This window comes from Lactuca serriola, chromosome 3 (genome assembly GCF_051521515.1).
Source record: "Lactuca serriola cultivar US96UC23 chromosome 3, Lser_US96UC23_V15, whole genome shotgun sequence".
Taxonomy (NCBI): domain Eukaryota; kingdom Viridiplantae; phylum Streptophyta; class Magnoliopsida; order Asterales; family Asteraceae; genus Lactuca; species Lactuca serriola.
Window position 1 is genome coordinate 11,302,888 of NC_136410.1, and position 16,889 is coordinate 11,319,776.

General features: G+C 41.1%; 1 protein-coding gene across 1 annotated transcript in view; it reads right to left on the reverse strand.

Annotated features, from left to right (window-relative positions):
- The window catches only part of LOC145095020 (uncharacterized), a 51,053-nt gene extending 35,369 nt beyond the window's left edge, over positions 1 to 15,684 (reverse strand). Inside the window, exons 1-2 of the mRNA XM_079032964.1 lie at positions 15,429 to 15,684; positions 15,254 to 15,324 (exon numbers count right to left, since the gene is read on the reverse strand). Coding sequence (XP_078889090.1) covers positions 15,254 to 15,324; positions 15,429 to 15,684 — 327 coding nt within the window. The remainder of the gene's footprint in view (positions 1 to 15,253; positions 15,325 to 15,428) is intronic.
- Between the last annotated feature and the right edge of the window lie 1,205 nt (positions 15,685 to 16,889).

Below are 16,889 nucleotides of genomic sequence, written 5' to 3' on the forward strand. Positions count from 1 at the left end.
TATGAAGTACCTGAAACAATAAACTAAAACCATAAGCCAAAGCTTATTGAGTTACCCTAAAGTACCACCACATAGCATAACAAACAACAACATGCAAACATGAGCCTTCAGCTTGACTGGACTACCTCATAGGGCCTACAACCTATCTGGACCGCTCTCCAGGCCTTTGGCCTAACTGGACCACTTCACAGGGCCTATAGCCTATCCTGACCACCCAAGGTATCTTGGTCTTCAACACAAATCAGGACCGCCTTAACCCATCCATAATGTATCGACATATACAATAGATAAACATAAACACATATCAAACAGATATTGGTAATCACACAAATCTACTAATCTATCATATAACCAGCATAACTTCATCCTATATACCAGGATCCATAACCTAGTGGGCCGACATTGGTGCCTTCGACCCACAAGTATAGTGAGGAAAACTCACCTCTTAGTCTGAACAAATAGTTGAATAGGTCTCTGCTCCAAATCTCAGCTCTACTTGTCACCTATTCATCAAATAGTGACCAATCTCAAAAACAAATCAAAATACCCAAAATACCCTTAGGTTAAACATGGTTAAATTTCGGTCAAAGTAAAAAATTCAAAACGTCAAACTTGCTCAATAGAGCTGAGTACGCCCAATGTACTTAGCTGGTATGCATGGCGTACACGAAGCTTGATCAAAACGAGAGGAGTTGATCTCGTATGCCCAACGTAGACGATGGGTTCCTTATTTTCTTATTAAAAGTTCAATCCTTAAGCTCTCTTTCCCATAATCCATATCTAGTCCTAAACCAACATCCTTAACCATAAAGTTTCCAATTTTATGGTCTTGCATGGCCAACAAATGCCCAATAACAATAACCCTAACTACTAAACCCAATAAGACTTTGTAACTCATGCATGGAAGGAAACTAACAATCAAGGATACATTTTTATGCTTCTAGATGCTCTAAAATGTCTAAAAGGACAACTTATATGGACTAGAGTAATCCATACTCATAATACCAAGCTTTTGGGACCAAAAGAACACAATTTCATGGATAAACAAGATCTAATCATAACTTCATCAAGTTCATGGCTTTTTACCTTCAAATGGTGTCAAATGATGTTGCTATTCTGGATCTAAACAGTTCCACTTCTCCAAGATGAACTTCTCTTCTTTCTCCCTCCTTCAAAATCACCAAAACACACACAAAGTCTCACAAATACTCTCAAATGAATTAGGGTTTGCAAAGTGGTCAAAATGGGTCTGGAGGGTGATGAAAGGAAGGAGATATGGAAGTTAAGGATGTTTAAATAGGGTCCAAACCCTAAATATTAGCGTTTGGGACTTATGCATGTACACCCAACGTACCAATCTGTACGCCCAGCGTACTCAAGTTCTGCCCAAAACTACGAAAATCCCACCGTGGGCCAATTTGCAATTAATTCACATCCAAGGGCTAAAATGCAATAAATTCTCATACTCAGGGTTTAAAATGGAAATACCTCGATATCAATATGTTACGGATGGAACATAGAGAATACAAAGATAACCCTAGCTACTTTGATTTAGATAATGTGGATATCAATTTCAACGTGCTTCGCTAACTGGCGTTGCATATGGTTGTTGGATAGGTAGACAATATTAACATTAACACTTCACGAAGGAGGTTGCGGATCCACGATGTCTTAACTACAACATTAGAAACACCTCTATATTCGGCTTTGTCACTAGATTTGGACACGATTCGTTGTCGCTTCGAGGATCACAATTAAGTTATCTCCTAAAAACACAATACATACTAGTGGAGCGTCATGAGGAGGAACATCCTTTACTCAACATCAGAGTACATGATGAGACCGGTGGTGTTCGAGGCATGAAGCTAAAGAACATAGTTAAGAGTCCTTTGAACATAATGCAAGATGCTTTCAAGTGCATGTAGATAAGGATCATGAAGTTCAATGTATATATAATCACATTTATTGAACTACATAAGCAAGATCCAATCAAGTGAATGTCAAGTAGTGTAAGGCCCTAGCTAGATTGTGATATAAGTTTGAATCGGTTATTGGTTTCATATATTGATCGGACTGTGTGTTAGCAGATGTGTGACCTGAACTATAATTTAACGTGTTTTATCTGTTCAACTATGTTCAAATCATACTTGCACTGAAAATCGATACGAGTTGAAGATATGTCGATAAAGTATGATAGGTCTCCCAAATCTATCATAACAAACTCTTTTGCTAGAGATCAATGATATGGTGTGGTAGAGTAATAGAAAATGCAAAATAATGATGTCATTCACATAAATAAATAGATATGTCATTATATATTATTTGTTGGAATAATAAACAATGATGAATATGTCTTACTATGAATGAACCCAATTGCGTGATAAAGGAACCAAATCACTAAAACCAAGCATGAAGTACTTCTTTTAGACCATATAATTTTTTTTTTTCAGCTGAAAAATAAAATTGGAATGGTTTTGTCTCTAAAACCCCAAGGTTGATACATGTAGATAGTTTTATTGAGATGATTGTGTATGAATGTGTTTTTAGCATCTTACTGATGAGTGAGCCATTTCTTTTAAATGGAAATGATAATAATATTGTGAATGGTGTTTTTATTAATAATTGGACTATTGTTCTAGTCATAGTCAGTATCGGGTTGTTGGATTTTACCATTCGACAAAGGGTGTGCCTTGTATTTTTCAAGAGAGTTGTGAGCTTTGTATTTCTTCTTACAAAGCCACATATAACGAACAATGTTAACCCCTAAAAACCTAAGAACAACAACCTACGTGCCATTAGCAATAATAACATTAAACTTATTTTGCATGACAATGTTTTGGCCATTAAGGGAAAAACTTTGTAACTCTAGCATAACAGACTTAAAAGTAGCATCGTGGTCAAGGCATTTTGAACGGGTTTAGAGATGTCACTTTTGGCATGAGTCGCCATAGGTTATGACTAAGTGATACGAAGAGGTTTGTGACGAGGGGAATCACACAAGGGGACAGTTTCAGGTGGGGGAAGGTTTAAGGGTGATGAATTCAAAAGTTTAGGCCAAATGGGGGACTAAAAGTGGGTATTCGGGTCTCATAGAGTTAGATGATAGGTACAACCAAGAAGATGACATGAGATTGGAGATGTATGCATGGAATCATCAAGGAAAGTGTAAAATGAAGGTTGTGTAGGTGTCATGAAAACAAATGGGAAAACTGTTTCCTTAAAGAAAGCATGACATGAGATAATAATCTTTTGTGTCAAAAGATCTAAACAACAAAGTGGTGAGCATGATGTATGTTTGTGAGGAGTGTGATGTCTCATTAGCAAGGGCAAATATAAGACTTAGTTATTTTTTGAACTTAGTTAGTTTTTGGTAAATTTTTTCTCAAAATAATAAATTTGTATAAACATATCATCTTAAAAATTAAAAATATAAATATCTTAAAATTTTCATTTTAGTAAATTAATTGTAGGACAGTTGGAGATGTATTTTCGTGTGAACCCAGGAGCTTACAATATTAGAGGTCGGAGGTTTTCTATACATAATAAATAATTATTTATTAGCATCCTATTAATTATTTCTTTAAGGTCATTTGATTATCATTCTTAATTTTATATTAGGTATTCCTGCCAAACTTTTGAACGGATTACTTATTTACTTTGAAAATAATTAAGAAAAAAAAATTATATAGTCAAAACTCAATAGTCTAGAGCCATAATTCTTTTGTACGTGTTTATCTAATCGACTTCCGAAAAATTAATAATAATAATTAAAGAAAAAAAAAGCATTTTAGGTGTCCAATTAAAATAAAAAACTTTTAAATTGATTCCACGTTTGTTATCGTCTTCAATATGACATTAAATCCTATTTTTACACCATTTATAACATTCTTTTGCTCCGACGCAATATTAGTTTTTGTATTATTTTGATGTAAGGTAGTATCATATTATATTTAATGTTATATAAAAAAAGAAAAAAAATTAATGTTATATTATTATTTTGTATCAAAATAAACTGAAGACAAATTTTTATAAAATTTCAATAAATAAAAATACTTTGAACTGAGTAAAGTGTCTATATAAATGTTTTTTTTAACAAACCCATCTTTATAAATGTTTTCTTAGAATCTAAGTTTTAGTCCTTAATTGTTTTTGTCTTCATGATAGGTCTTTTAGATTCAATTTCTATTGTGTTTGGTCATTGATCCACATAAAAAAGTTTATTTGTCTTTTTTAATTTATGGATATCATTATGAATTTCATCATAAAGCTTCCTAGGACCGCACGTGAAGTAGATTTGATTTGGGTCATAATGGATCGGTTGACCAAGAGTGCTCATTTCATCCTGATCCAGGAGAGTATATCGGCTAAGAAGCTAACCAATATCTACGTACGCGATGTAGTGGCACGTCATGGAGTGTCGCTTTTGGTGGTGTCAGACCGAGATGTTCGCTTCACTTCCAGGTTTTGGAAGCAGTTTCATGACGAGATGGGTACTCGTCTTCACTTCAGCACAACCTTTCACCCTCAGACTGATGGGCGGAGTGAGAGGACGATCCAGACTCTCGAGGATATGTTGCGCGCATGTGGATTGGATTTCGGCGGTAGTTGGGATCACAACTTTCCAAGGTGACACCTTCAGGAGGACCATATCCCCTACCTGAAAGTCGAGGTCCGAACGACGCTTGTCGGCATAGCTTTTCTGCCGATTTTTAGCAGTCTGGAGCCTGCTCCAGACCTACTGGATCTTCTCCATGGTCCTTTTAGAGTTACGGATTGGGTGGGCCGTGTGGCCTATCATTTGGATCTTCCAGCAGAGCTCATCCAGATCCATAACACTTTTCATGTCTCCCAGCTGCTGAAGTGATTGGTGGATTACTCCGCAGTTGTGCCTTTAGAGGATATCCAGGTGGATGACAGCCTGAACTACATTAAGAGACAAGTGGTGATTATGGATCGCAAGACGAAAACCTTGAGGAACAAGGGTGTACAGTTGGTGAAGGTGCAGTGGATGCACCGCAAGGGGTTGGAGTGGACTTGGGAACCCGAGGAGGAGATGACAAAGCATTACCCAGAGTTATTTGAGGCAACAAACTTTGAGGACGATGTATTAGACAAGTGGGGGAGAATTGTAACGTCTGGTTCCTGGTACACATTTAATTTATAATTTATTCATTTTTACAGAGCCAATCGACGAGTTGGAAGCCCCAAACTCGTCGAGTAGAGATTGTCAGAACTGTGTGATTTAAGTAACCTACTCGACGAGTTGAGAGGCCTCAACTCGACGAGTAGATCGGCTGGTATGAAACCCTAATTTCCAGGTTTTTTCACCCTATTTAAAGGACTTAATCTTTTCCCTTAGCCTCTCATCAGCCTCCTTGAAACCCTAAATCGCATTGTGAGATCCTTGGTGAGAGACTTGAAGTTTTGAGTGGATTTTTGTGTGTTTTTGTGTTTGGTAAAGGAGTTGGAAGAACTAGAAGTCATCGAGCTTGAGGAGAAGCATTAGATATGGGATCTCGTTCATATTTGGCAATTTCTGAGGTAAAAAGTTCCTAACTTGATGATTTATAGCTTAGATCCCTCGTAGTCTTGTTTTATAGGTCTCTTTGACCCCTCTGTTGGAAGCTTGATAACCTCCATAGTTATGATGCTACAAACTCCCATTCTTAGTGTTATTTGGTCCTTAGATTCATAAAAAGGGGCTTAAATTCATTCTTATCCAAGAAAAGACCATGTCCATAGAAGTAGGTTGCTGTATCTCGAGATTTGGTCCATTTGAGGCATGTAAAGCCATCAAGTTGTCGACTTTACAAGAATATGCCATGGGAATAATATAGATCTATATTCTGGAACCTTAGATCCGAGGAAAGGGCTGAATAGACTTGAAATGCGAGGAACTCGGCGAGTTCATATAGGAACTCGACGAGTTGGGTCGAACATTCCCGATTCTGTTAATGGAACTCGGCGAGTCCACATGGGAACTCGACGAGTTGTACTAGGAAAGTCTCGTTTCTATTGAGAAGGAGAAACTCGGCGAGTTGGAGGAAAACTCGATGAGTTAGATTGCGATCTCACGATCCTGTGATTCATGGGAACTCGATTAGTTGAAGGGTAAACTCGACGACTTGAGTCAACTCGGACCGTGAATTTGACTTGAATTTGAATTTGACTTGACCAGAGTTAACCTTAAGGGTTATGAGTATGGACTGGTATCTAAGGGGTTGTTTGGTTCAGGGAGTGAGTAGAGTTGATTCCGGGCAGAGACGTTTCAGCTATGATCCGACAGTGAGGTGAGTTTCCTCCTGGTTTGAACGGGTCGAAGGCACCAAGGCCAACTCGTATATGTTATTTGTATTGATTAGTAGCTGAGTGTGGGCAAGGCCTGTATCTCATAGATAGCAGAGTATGGGCGGGGCCCATATCTCATAGCATTATTTAAGTATGAATATAGGACTGATTGAAGATTTGGTTGTACTTGTTGTCCGTGTGATCCATGTACGTATGCTTAGTAGCTGAGTGTAGGCGGGCCCCGTATCTCATAGTCAGCGGAGTGTAGGCAGGGCCCGTATCTCCTAGTTAGCCGAGTGTGGGCAGGGCCCGTATCTCTTTGAGTATGGGCAGGGCCCGTATCTCCTAGTAGAATAATTATGTGTATGGTATGTGGTAGTTTAGGGAGAATCACTAAACTTCGTGCTTACAGTTTTCAGTTTTGGTTTTAGGTACTTCCAGTAGCAAGGGGAAGAGCTCAGGATGACTGCAGTGCACACACCATTTGTTTAGCCTGGGATGTTTTTACTCTGATATACTGATATGAGTTTAGATGAGATACTCTGATTTGATACTATGACTTATGTTTTGGATGAAATGATTTTGATAATTATGGTTATTTTAATAAATAAAAATGAAATTTTTGGTCATGATTTTTGGGATGTTACAAGTTGGTATCATAGCCTTGGTTTGAGGGATTCGGGCATACTCTCGGGTGTGTCTGAACTCAAACTGAGGACTTGGTATGAACATTTTCAAAAGAAAACCATTTTTATAAAAGGATTTTGGAAAAGAGAAAAGGGTGTGGTGCATGCAATCATCCGAGCTCAAGTAAGTTCTCCCAAATTACCCATACATGTTTGTTATGATATAATATGCTTATGAGAACTGCATGATAGATTAGGGCTAAGGATTTAGGAAGGATGCCTTGTATGCCTGTTGTATGAGTATGTGAACTACATGCTAGCTTAGGGCTACAGATATAGGAAGGATGCCTTGTATGCCTATTGAATGAGCCTATTTGAACTGCATGCTAGTACTGATTAGTCAATGATATGATGGCCTGATTACGACATGCGTGGTTTTGCTTACTCAATGCTCGAATGTTGCTTGCTTTGTGCTTTTAGGAGTCCTAGTTATTTCTAACTAACTAGTAAACGAATATGTTAAGTTACATATTATGAGGACTAAATGATTTTAGAAAGTTAGGATTAGCTCTATTTCACAGCTCTTTTCTGAGTCTAACCATTGTAGGGTAGGACCTCTCATTCGAAGAATTATCTGGTCTTAGTGATATGTAATGGTATTCATGAGCTAGTTAGGGGGAGATAGCAGGGAATTCTTATGCAACTGATGGCGTAGAGTGGGTCGGAGATTACCCTAGGGAAAGCCTAGGATGAGATTAGCATAGATAGCAGTAGTAGCGAAAGGAACTTAGTGGAGTCAAGGTAGTTCTTTAGGAAAGAACGGATAGATATGGAAGGTAGTATAGGCCCTTACTACTGAAAGCAGAGGATCCATACTCGAATCAACGAAGGCTAAGATGAACCCAGGGAACTTGTAGAATGTGTGATCCCTCGAGTTATGACGAGTATACTGATTTTTGTTATTGTGTATTTTCAGTATGGTGACGCTACACACTAGACCAGTTGGCAGCTCTGGCACCAGTGAGGGATCAGGCTCGGGCTCTGGAATCGGGCAACTTAATGATCAGATGAGGGAGTTCAATTCATCTGAGATCATGCGCAGTATATTGGACCAGATTCCTGTGATCTTTGGTACGGTCAAGGAGGGCATTCTGGAGATTCTTGACTAGAGGTTGAGTGCTTCCCGCACCGAGATGGCGACCATGTTAGGGGCGCGCACAATGACATTCATGGATTTCCCAGCTTATGGAGCTCCAGAATATCATGGGGCTCGGTACCCCATTGCTAACAGCAGGTGGTTGGCTAATGTAGCCAACGCCTTTCGTACTAGCAAATGTCCCGAGGGGGACAAGGTCCGACTTGCTTCCTGTCTCCTAAAGGACATGGCATGCGATACGTGGGAGGAGGTTGGGCATGCTATTGGTGATGTTGCCCTCGATACTATGACCTGGAGTGACTTCTCGACCAGGTTCAGAGCCAAGTTTGCACATGTGACTGAGGTGCAACAACTTGCTAGGGAGTTCCATGATCTCCGATAGACGAATGAGACGGTAACGGAGATCACCGCTATGTTTAGGGAGAGGGCCCTTCTTGTTCTGCACTATGTGGCAGATGAGGAAATGAAAAATTCCCGGTACCATGAGATGTTGAGGAGCAATATTCGGCAGTTTGTGAGCCGATCCAGCTGCAAGACACTGGAGGATATGATTTCCAATGCTAGAGCGAGATTGATTTAGAGATATAGAGGAAGAGGAAACCAGATGCGACATCTGGTGTGGAGGGTTCGGGCAAGAAGCCCAAGGTAGATTCCCAAGGGAAGGGCCAGTAGGGCCGAGGTCGCTGTGGCAAGTGTGTTAGTTTACACGAGGGGACTTACATGGTGGGTAGTTCGGGCTGCTTCAAGTGCGGCCGAACTGGTCATGTCAGCAGGGATTGTACTACTACCACCACCACCACAACTGTATCTGATCTGATTTGCTTTCAGTGCAATTAGAGGGGACATAAAAGATCCCAATGACCGATTTTAGCAGCAGCAGGAGAGGTGGCAGCACCCACTCCTGCTACATTGAGGATTACTGATGGCTATCAGGGCCGGGCAGAGGCGCCGGTGGCGAAGAGCAGAGCCTTCCAGTTGACCACAAAATAGGCACGTACAGCACCCGACGTCGTGACGGGTATGTATCTTCTCCTTATCTCTTTATCTATACTGATTATTGTTCATGTTTATGTGTTTTATTATAGGATCGTTCCTTGTAAATGGTATATCTGCTCTGGTATTTTCTGACTCGGGGGCTACCCGATATTTTGTATCGCGTGCACTTAGCAAGCAATTTGTTGGAGCTTCGGGGGAGCTGGATTGTCCTCTTGATGTAGAGATAGCGGATGATAAGACGATACGAGTTGCGAGGGTTTATCGGGGATGTACACTGCAGTTGTTCGATGAGCAGTTTTCTATGGATTTATTCCCTATTCCCCTGCGGGGGAATAAGGTTATCGTGGGTACGGATTGGTTGAGCCCCAATGGGGAAATGATCGACTGCGAGCAGCATCTTGTACGAGTTCGGACCCCAAGTAATGGAGGGTTGGTGATTCAGTGCAAGAGGCCATAGTGTGGACCAACTTTATGTTCAACAACGAGAGCTAGGCGCTACCTTCAGTAGGGTTGCGCAGGTTATGTCGCCTGTGTTATTGATACCCGGGGATAAGGGTAAGGCGACAGTGCATGATGTACCGATCGTACGGGAGTACCCGGACGTGTTCCTAGAGGATTTGCCTGGGGTACCTCCGGAGATGCAGGTAGAGTTCAGGATTGACCTAGTCCCTGGTGCGGCTCCGATAGCCAGGGCACCATATTGGTTGGCTCCTCCTAAGATGCAGTAGTTGTTTACACAACCGCAGGAGCTGTTAGACAAGGGATTTATTAGGCCGAGCAGTTTGCCATGGGGAGCCCCTATCCTGTTTGTGAAGAAAAAGGACGGGTCAAATCAGATGTGTATAGATTACCAGGAGATGAATAAGGTAACAGTAAAGAACCGTTATCCCCTCCCCAGGATTGATGATTTATTTGACCAACTTCAAGGTGCATCTTGGTTCTCCAAGATTGATCTGCGATCGGGTTATTGTTGGGTTTTTGAGCACTATAACACTCCTATGGTGCACATCCAACCCTAAATGCTTTAGATCTATGTTTTCTCTAATTATACATGCTTTTTTCAATTTTTCCAAAGCATTATCCCTAGCAAGCATACGATTGAAGCTATACAATATAAACTTAGTTTGGATGCTAACCTCTTGAGTAGGGTAGAGTTCTTGATATTTGAAAGCTTGAGCACCTCAAGTGTTATGCCTCTATTGGTTCACAAACACCAATATGCAGGAGGAGGCTTGAGAGAATAGGTTACCAGCACAAAATCAACTTCACCCTCTTGAAAAGTAAGTGGCAACCGATTTTGACTCTAGGAGGGGCTTATTTATAGTGTTGCACATGCTAGGGTTACACTTTGTAAACCCTAATGACAAATGACTTTCCACATTCTCATGCTCCATGGATTTAACCTCCATGGACTATCCATGGATTAGTTTAGCCCATGTACATAATCATGGATCATTGGCCCACTCTACAAGAATCATTTATTTACATAATCAATCCCTAAATATTTAATTAGTCTTTTTTGACCACAAAATTAATTCCAAATTAATTCTTGATCAATACTAGTTAAATAATATGATTTCATATTAATATATTATACTTGTAATATATTAATAAACCACAAATAACCTGATTCTCAGAATCTATCTTATCAAATTGCATTGGTGAAGGCAACCAAAAAAGGACCATGCTACAATCGGGTCAAGTACATCCCAGTTATAGTTATGGGCTTAGACACCAAATCCAACAGTCTCCCACTTGGATAAGTCTAATAACTATAACTGCCAATGTGACTTCAGGATCCGACTTAGCAATCATAGGCTTTCAAAAGCCGCTGTCAACTCTGACCCAGTCAGTGACGCGTCCTTTAGATAAGGGATCATATACTCCTCTTTTCTCAAAATATCAGCTGGACAAATACATGGAAAAATGTAATACTTATTGTCCATCAGTTTGTTTCCAGATTTCCGATTCGTCTGACATAGAACACAAATGAACACATCAATTTAGTTATGACTAGGCCCGACACATAAGTCAAAACAAAATCATCGAGGGGAACAAGATATCGCTTTTAATCCTCTTATGATAAAAGGAACAGATAAACTTCGACATTATATGCTTTTACTAACTACTCATAAAATCATGCACAACGACACGTTTTATAACATCAAGTTACTAATGTGTTTTCATGCCATCAATGCACAACCAACTTGTAGTCAACAACTCATATATATTGCTTTGTAGACTGCTATGATATTATCGTCTCACAATTACCCGTGATAAATTCCATGAAGTAATTCAGTTAAACACAGGTTGAATCCAATACTTAAATTTTATTTCAGAAGTATTCATGAATGGTGTAGCAAACGGTTGCTATGCCTAACTCCTTAGACAATCTACAAGCCAACTCATGACATTCTTCTTTCATACTCACTTCCAACATATGATCGGCTGTGGATAGTTTGAATAAATCTTATTATTCTGGAAGTCAAAACATGCAAAGTGATTTTTGGGATGTTACATAAGGGCTCAAACTCATCCATGGTCCAATATCCACAATCAAGATAGCATTTTTATGAACTAACAACATTAGAAGGGGCAAGATCTAGCACTCCAAACTCCTAGAGTGGCTCAAACTCATAAGGAGAACATAATACACTTTAAAAGCTCCTAACCTTGCCCTAAACTCAAACTAGCATAAGAAAGAGTCAAGATGAAAACTTTATACCTCGTGAAGCTTCCTAAGAGAGTGAAGGTTCTGGATCTACAACCCCAAAGCCACACCAAGCTTCATACCAAGATTCACTTCCTTTAAATAACACTAAGAACCTTTCAAAATCACTTCCAAGCTCAAGAGTACACCACCAAGGGAATTAGGGTTCGAAATGAGGCTCTATGGTCAGCGGAGGCTGAGAAATGAGAGACCCTTGAGCTTATAAGGATGTTTAAATAGTGCCTAAACCCTAAAAATTAGGGTTTGTCACTCTGCCAATTATGCTTGGCATACCCCAGCTTACGCTAGGCGTACCCACCCAAACACGCTTATTTCACACAATGCATGCATGGGACGAATCTTGCAAATATTTTCCACTAAGGACCATTTCTGCCAATAATTCAAACGGCCATAACTTCCTCTTCTTAGGTCTGTTTCCAACGAACATTATATCCATGGAAAAGTGATAAGAAGCCCTACCAAATTCATAACATAAAACTTCCCGAATGAAAAACCAAAATTCATAAAGAACCGAGCTACCAAATTAAAATAATACCCTTGGGCTCCGAAACACAAACGAACACTCAGATAACTTATTCCATAACACCCACATCCAAAAATGGCCAATTTCCCTTCTTCCCGAAGGCCTTAAGCCTTATGATAACCAATAATCGAGCCACGTCCCCGAATAATGAAACGATTCGAAACCGGGTGTGACAACTCTCCCCTACTTAATTTAGATTTCATCCTCGAAATCGCTCCTTACCATCCCAAGCATGCCATACAACCTGAGGAACTCAACCACAAACCCTAAGCATGTAAAGACCTCCCCAAGGCAACTGAACCCAACCCTAGCAGAACTCACCAACCCGATGAAGACGAATCCTTAATCCCTTGCAGAAAACCACTTCTACCTTTTCCGAAACCTGGAATTCCAAATTGGTCTGACTCCCCGACAGACCGCCTACATTAAACCACTACCTTGCCAAATCTTCATTGAATTCCATACCAAGTAAAATTCTTCCAACCCTTGATTATCCTGATGCTTCCATTGGGAACCAAAATCACTAACCATATACTACAACAGAAAACTTATACTTGACAGAAGGCTCAAATAATCTTTCGAGTAGAAGATTCGTCCTTACAACGGTTAGACTCAGAAAGAGTTGTGCAACAAGGGCCAAATCCATCACCCTGAGATTACTTAATCCAAACTGCAAGTGACTTAGCATATGCCTCGAATAACAAGCAACTCCATTCACGAATGCCAAATCACTAATATCGCCCGTAATCATCTTGCTATCCCCTAGCTGCTTTCCAAAAGCATTCGAGATGTACCTGACCCCAACTTGTCTGCCAACTAACTGAAACATCGGATTCCCGCCCGGTTTCTAAGTCAAAGACACACACAATCGCCCCATGCAAATTTCGAATGAAAGCCTCAACTAGCCATAGTTACCCAATCTATCTCTCCGCTTAGGGCTCCAACCGATCTTAACAGACCAAAAAACCTGACACCACCAAAACCAAAGCTAAAAGTGAATGCAACAAGACCAACTGTAGTCTTATATCACAACCGGCCTCCAACAACCTACCACTTCCCGATTTCATGCTTGATGTGGTCTTCCCACAACCATGCGAACTGACCCAACCTGGTCTAATCCATGTTGAGAAATCCATGACCAATCATGGATTTGCCACACCCTTACGGCTGCACCGGGACCGGTGAATGCTACCGGTCACCCCGCAGTCTTACAACACTCCCACACTAATTGCCAACTAGTGAATGCTACGGGCCACCCAACAGTCTTACAACACTCCTACACTAACTGCCAACCTAGTGAATGTTACAGACCACCCCACAGTCTTACAACACTCCTACACTAACTGCCAACCTAGTGAATGTTACAGGTCACCCCACAGTCTTACAACACTCCTATACTAACTGCCAACCTAGTGAATGATATGGGCCACCCCACATACTTACAACACTTCTATTTTGCCAAGGCCACTGCCCACGGTCTTACTGCTCATCTATCATTCCATCCATACACATCCAGAGTTGAGCACACACCCGACCAAGCGCCCAAGCTGGGCTTGATTGACGCCTGGAACCCCAACCTGGGTCCCTCAAAAGCCTTCTATCCATCACCAAGAAGGCGCTAACCAACTGTTGGGAAGTTACCTGAACTCCCAACTCACACAATCCTCAATCCAGACGGCCACTTGGGCCGCCTTCCTTCTCAATGGGGATGTGAAACTCATCCTAGTCTCATGTCAGATTCCGCTCCCGGAAATCTGAACGGTTCACCCCCACTTTGATTTGACGAAGTTCTCCCAGCACACAAGGTTTAAAGAATTCCCAATCCATCTTACCCCTTATAATTAAACCGCTGACAACCTGCTCTTACTAATGCTAGTGTTCCATTACTAGCCTAACCCAAAGACCACACAACCCTTGAAGCCCAGATGAACACTCCTTGAAATCTCAACAGGCTGATACCTCCAGACACTTTCAATGATATAGCATCCAAATCTTGAAGTCCTTTATGCTGGTGACATAGACCGAAACCCTAGCAATAGACCACTTCCCTTGGCACTCCTAGTGGCCAACCAAGCTCAAATGCTAAAACCACTAAACCTTAACGATACTGCAGAACTAACCCGTTGAACCCGACCATAGACCTTCCACCCAATACCCTTGAACCGATCCCGACCAAGAACCAAAATAAAAACCGAACACATTGAAACCCGCTCAACAAGATGCAACACTTTACTGACCCACTAATGATTCATGACATGCAAATCTCATATAACAATTCTTGATGATACAACTCAAACAATAACAGATAAATAAACCAAAGATAACGCTTACCCAAATCGATACACAATTCCAAACAAAATAAATATTGATAGCAATTAAAGAGAAAGCAAAAGATAACATACCCGCAATATCACCTACTGGATTCCTGGCCTCCCCTGTTAGACACCGCAATTCCCGAATCCTCTCTTTTGGGGATGATGCCTTACCCTCACGGCCATCAGTGACCCTCAAAGTAGCCGGAGCAGGCGCACTCACTGCCCCTCCCCTCAACATCGGACAGTCGACATTCTTGTGGCCCACTTGGTTGAAATGAAAACATAATGGCCTTGCCCCCTGAGGACAATCCCTGATGACATGACCAACCCTGCCACACTTGTAGCAGCCTAAACCCCTAGAACAAAAAACCCCATCGTGCAGTTTCCCGCACGTGCTGCACTAACCCGGCCATGCTGGCCCCTCATTCGCTGATCCGAAGTCTTGGGTCTCTTCCCGGGACCCTCAACTACCTGCACCTGTTCTGGCCCCCTCTTCCTTAGGTTCTCCAAATCGATCTCCCACTCTCGGGCTCTAGAAATCATATCATTCAGGGTCTTGCACCCTGATATACTCATAAACTCCATGATGTCATACCTCAGCATATCATGATACCTTACCTTCTTTATCTCCTCATCTTTCGCATAATGCATAACCAATAAAGCCCTCTCCCAGAACTTGGCAGTGATTTCTACCACAATTTCAATAATCTAGTGGAGATCATGAAAATCTCGCGCCAGCTGGTTCACCTCAATCACTGGCGCCACTCAGCTCGGAATCTGGTTGAAAAATCACCCCACATCATAGCATCAACAACATCATCACCCACCTCACGTGCTACCTCTTCCCACCAATCCTGTGCCATGTCTTTCAAAAGGCAAGAAGCAAATCTGACCTTCGAATCCTCGGTGCAGAAACTCGTCCTGAACGCGTTAGCCATATCTGCTAACCATCTCCTACTGGCAATAGAGTCCTTCTCCGTAGAGAACGTGAGAGCTCCACAAGCATGAAACTCCTGGAAAGAAAGAGTGTGAGCTCCAACGATAGCCATAACCTTAAAACGGAATGCACCTAAGCATCATCACAAATCTCCAGAATCCCCTCCTTGACTGAACCAAATATCACAAGAGTCTGCTCCAAAATACCGTGGGTAATATTCGATGAGTTGAACTCTCATATCTTCTTGCTAATCGGCTCAGTACCTGTACCTGATTCCTCCCACAAGCTTCCTAGATTCTTCAAGACTCTCCCCGATTCGAGTATGGATCCTGTGCTTTCAGTAGTACGGGCTCAATACTACCTTCCACACCTATACATACTTTCCTCAAGAATCATATCGAATCCTCTAAGTCACCTTCACAAACCGATGCACCAAAAACTCACTAAACAACACAACTAACCCACTGAAGCATTTCCTAGGCTCTCTTAGGTTCCGTACCTCACCTTTCCATCAACTGCTGAAAGATTCTCATTGATTTCGACCAACTTCTTCATGAATATAGTAACATGATACAGAGATTAGATGATCCTTCGAGTAAAAGACTCAACCCTACAACGGTTGGACCTAGACATGAGCTGCACAATATGGTCAAATCTATCACTCTCATATTATTTAACTATGCAACATGTGAATTATCACATTCAATTAGTAGTTGATCAACATCACTAAGATTCCCACAAATCACAAAGCAAGCAACATTCGAGAAACGGAGAAATCTAACCATCATACACTAGTCATGTCATTCTATCCACTTATCTGAAAACCATACTAGCATGCAATTCTAAAAGCTCATACAATCAGGTATATAAAGGCATCTCTCCTATCCTAAAATCCTTAGCAAATCCTTAGCTCTAATCTAGCATGAAATCCTCCTAATCATATCATATATCATAATAAACATGTATTTGTATTCTAGAAACCACTTACTTGAGCTCAGCCGATTGAACACATCACACCCCTTTCTTTGATTAGAAACCCCTTAATAAAACATTTATTTTTATGAAAATTTTCACCAAACCCTCAGTTTGAGTCCAGGCATACCTGAGAGTATGCTCGAAACCCTCAAAACAAGGCTTTGATACCAACTTATAACATCCCCATATGGCATGTATCACAATATTGTCCGCTTTGGGCTCCCAACATGAAAACTTCCCAGGGGGTCACCCATCCCTAAATTGTTCTCGCATGAGCACACTTAAATGTAGAGTTATATGGGATATGTTGCCCTCACGGCTTTAAAACGCGTTGGTAGGGAA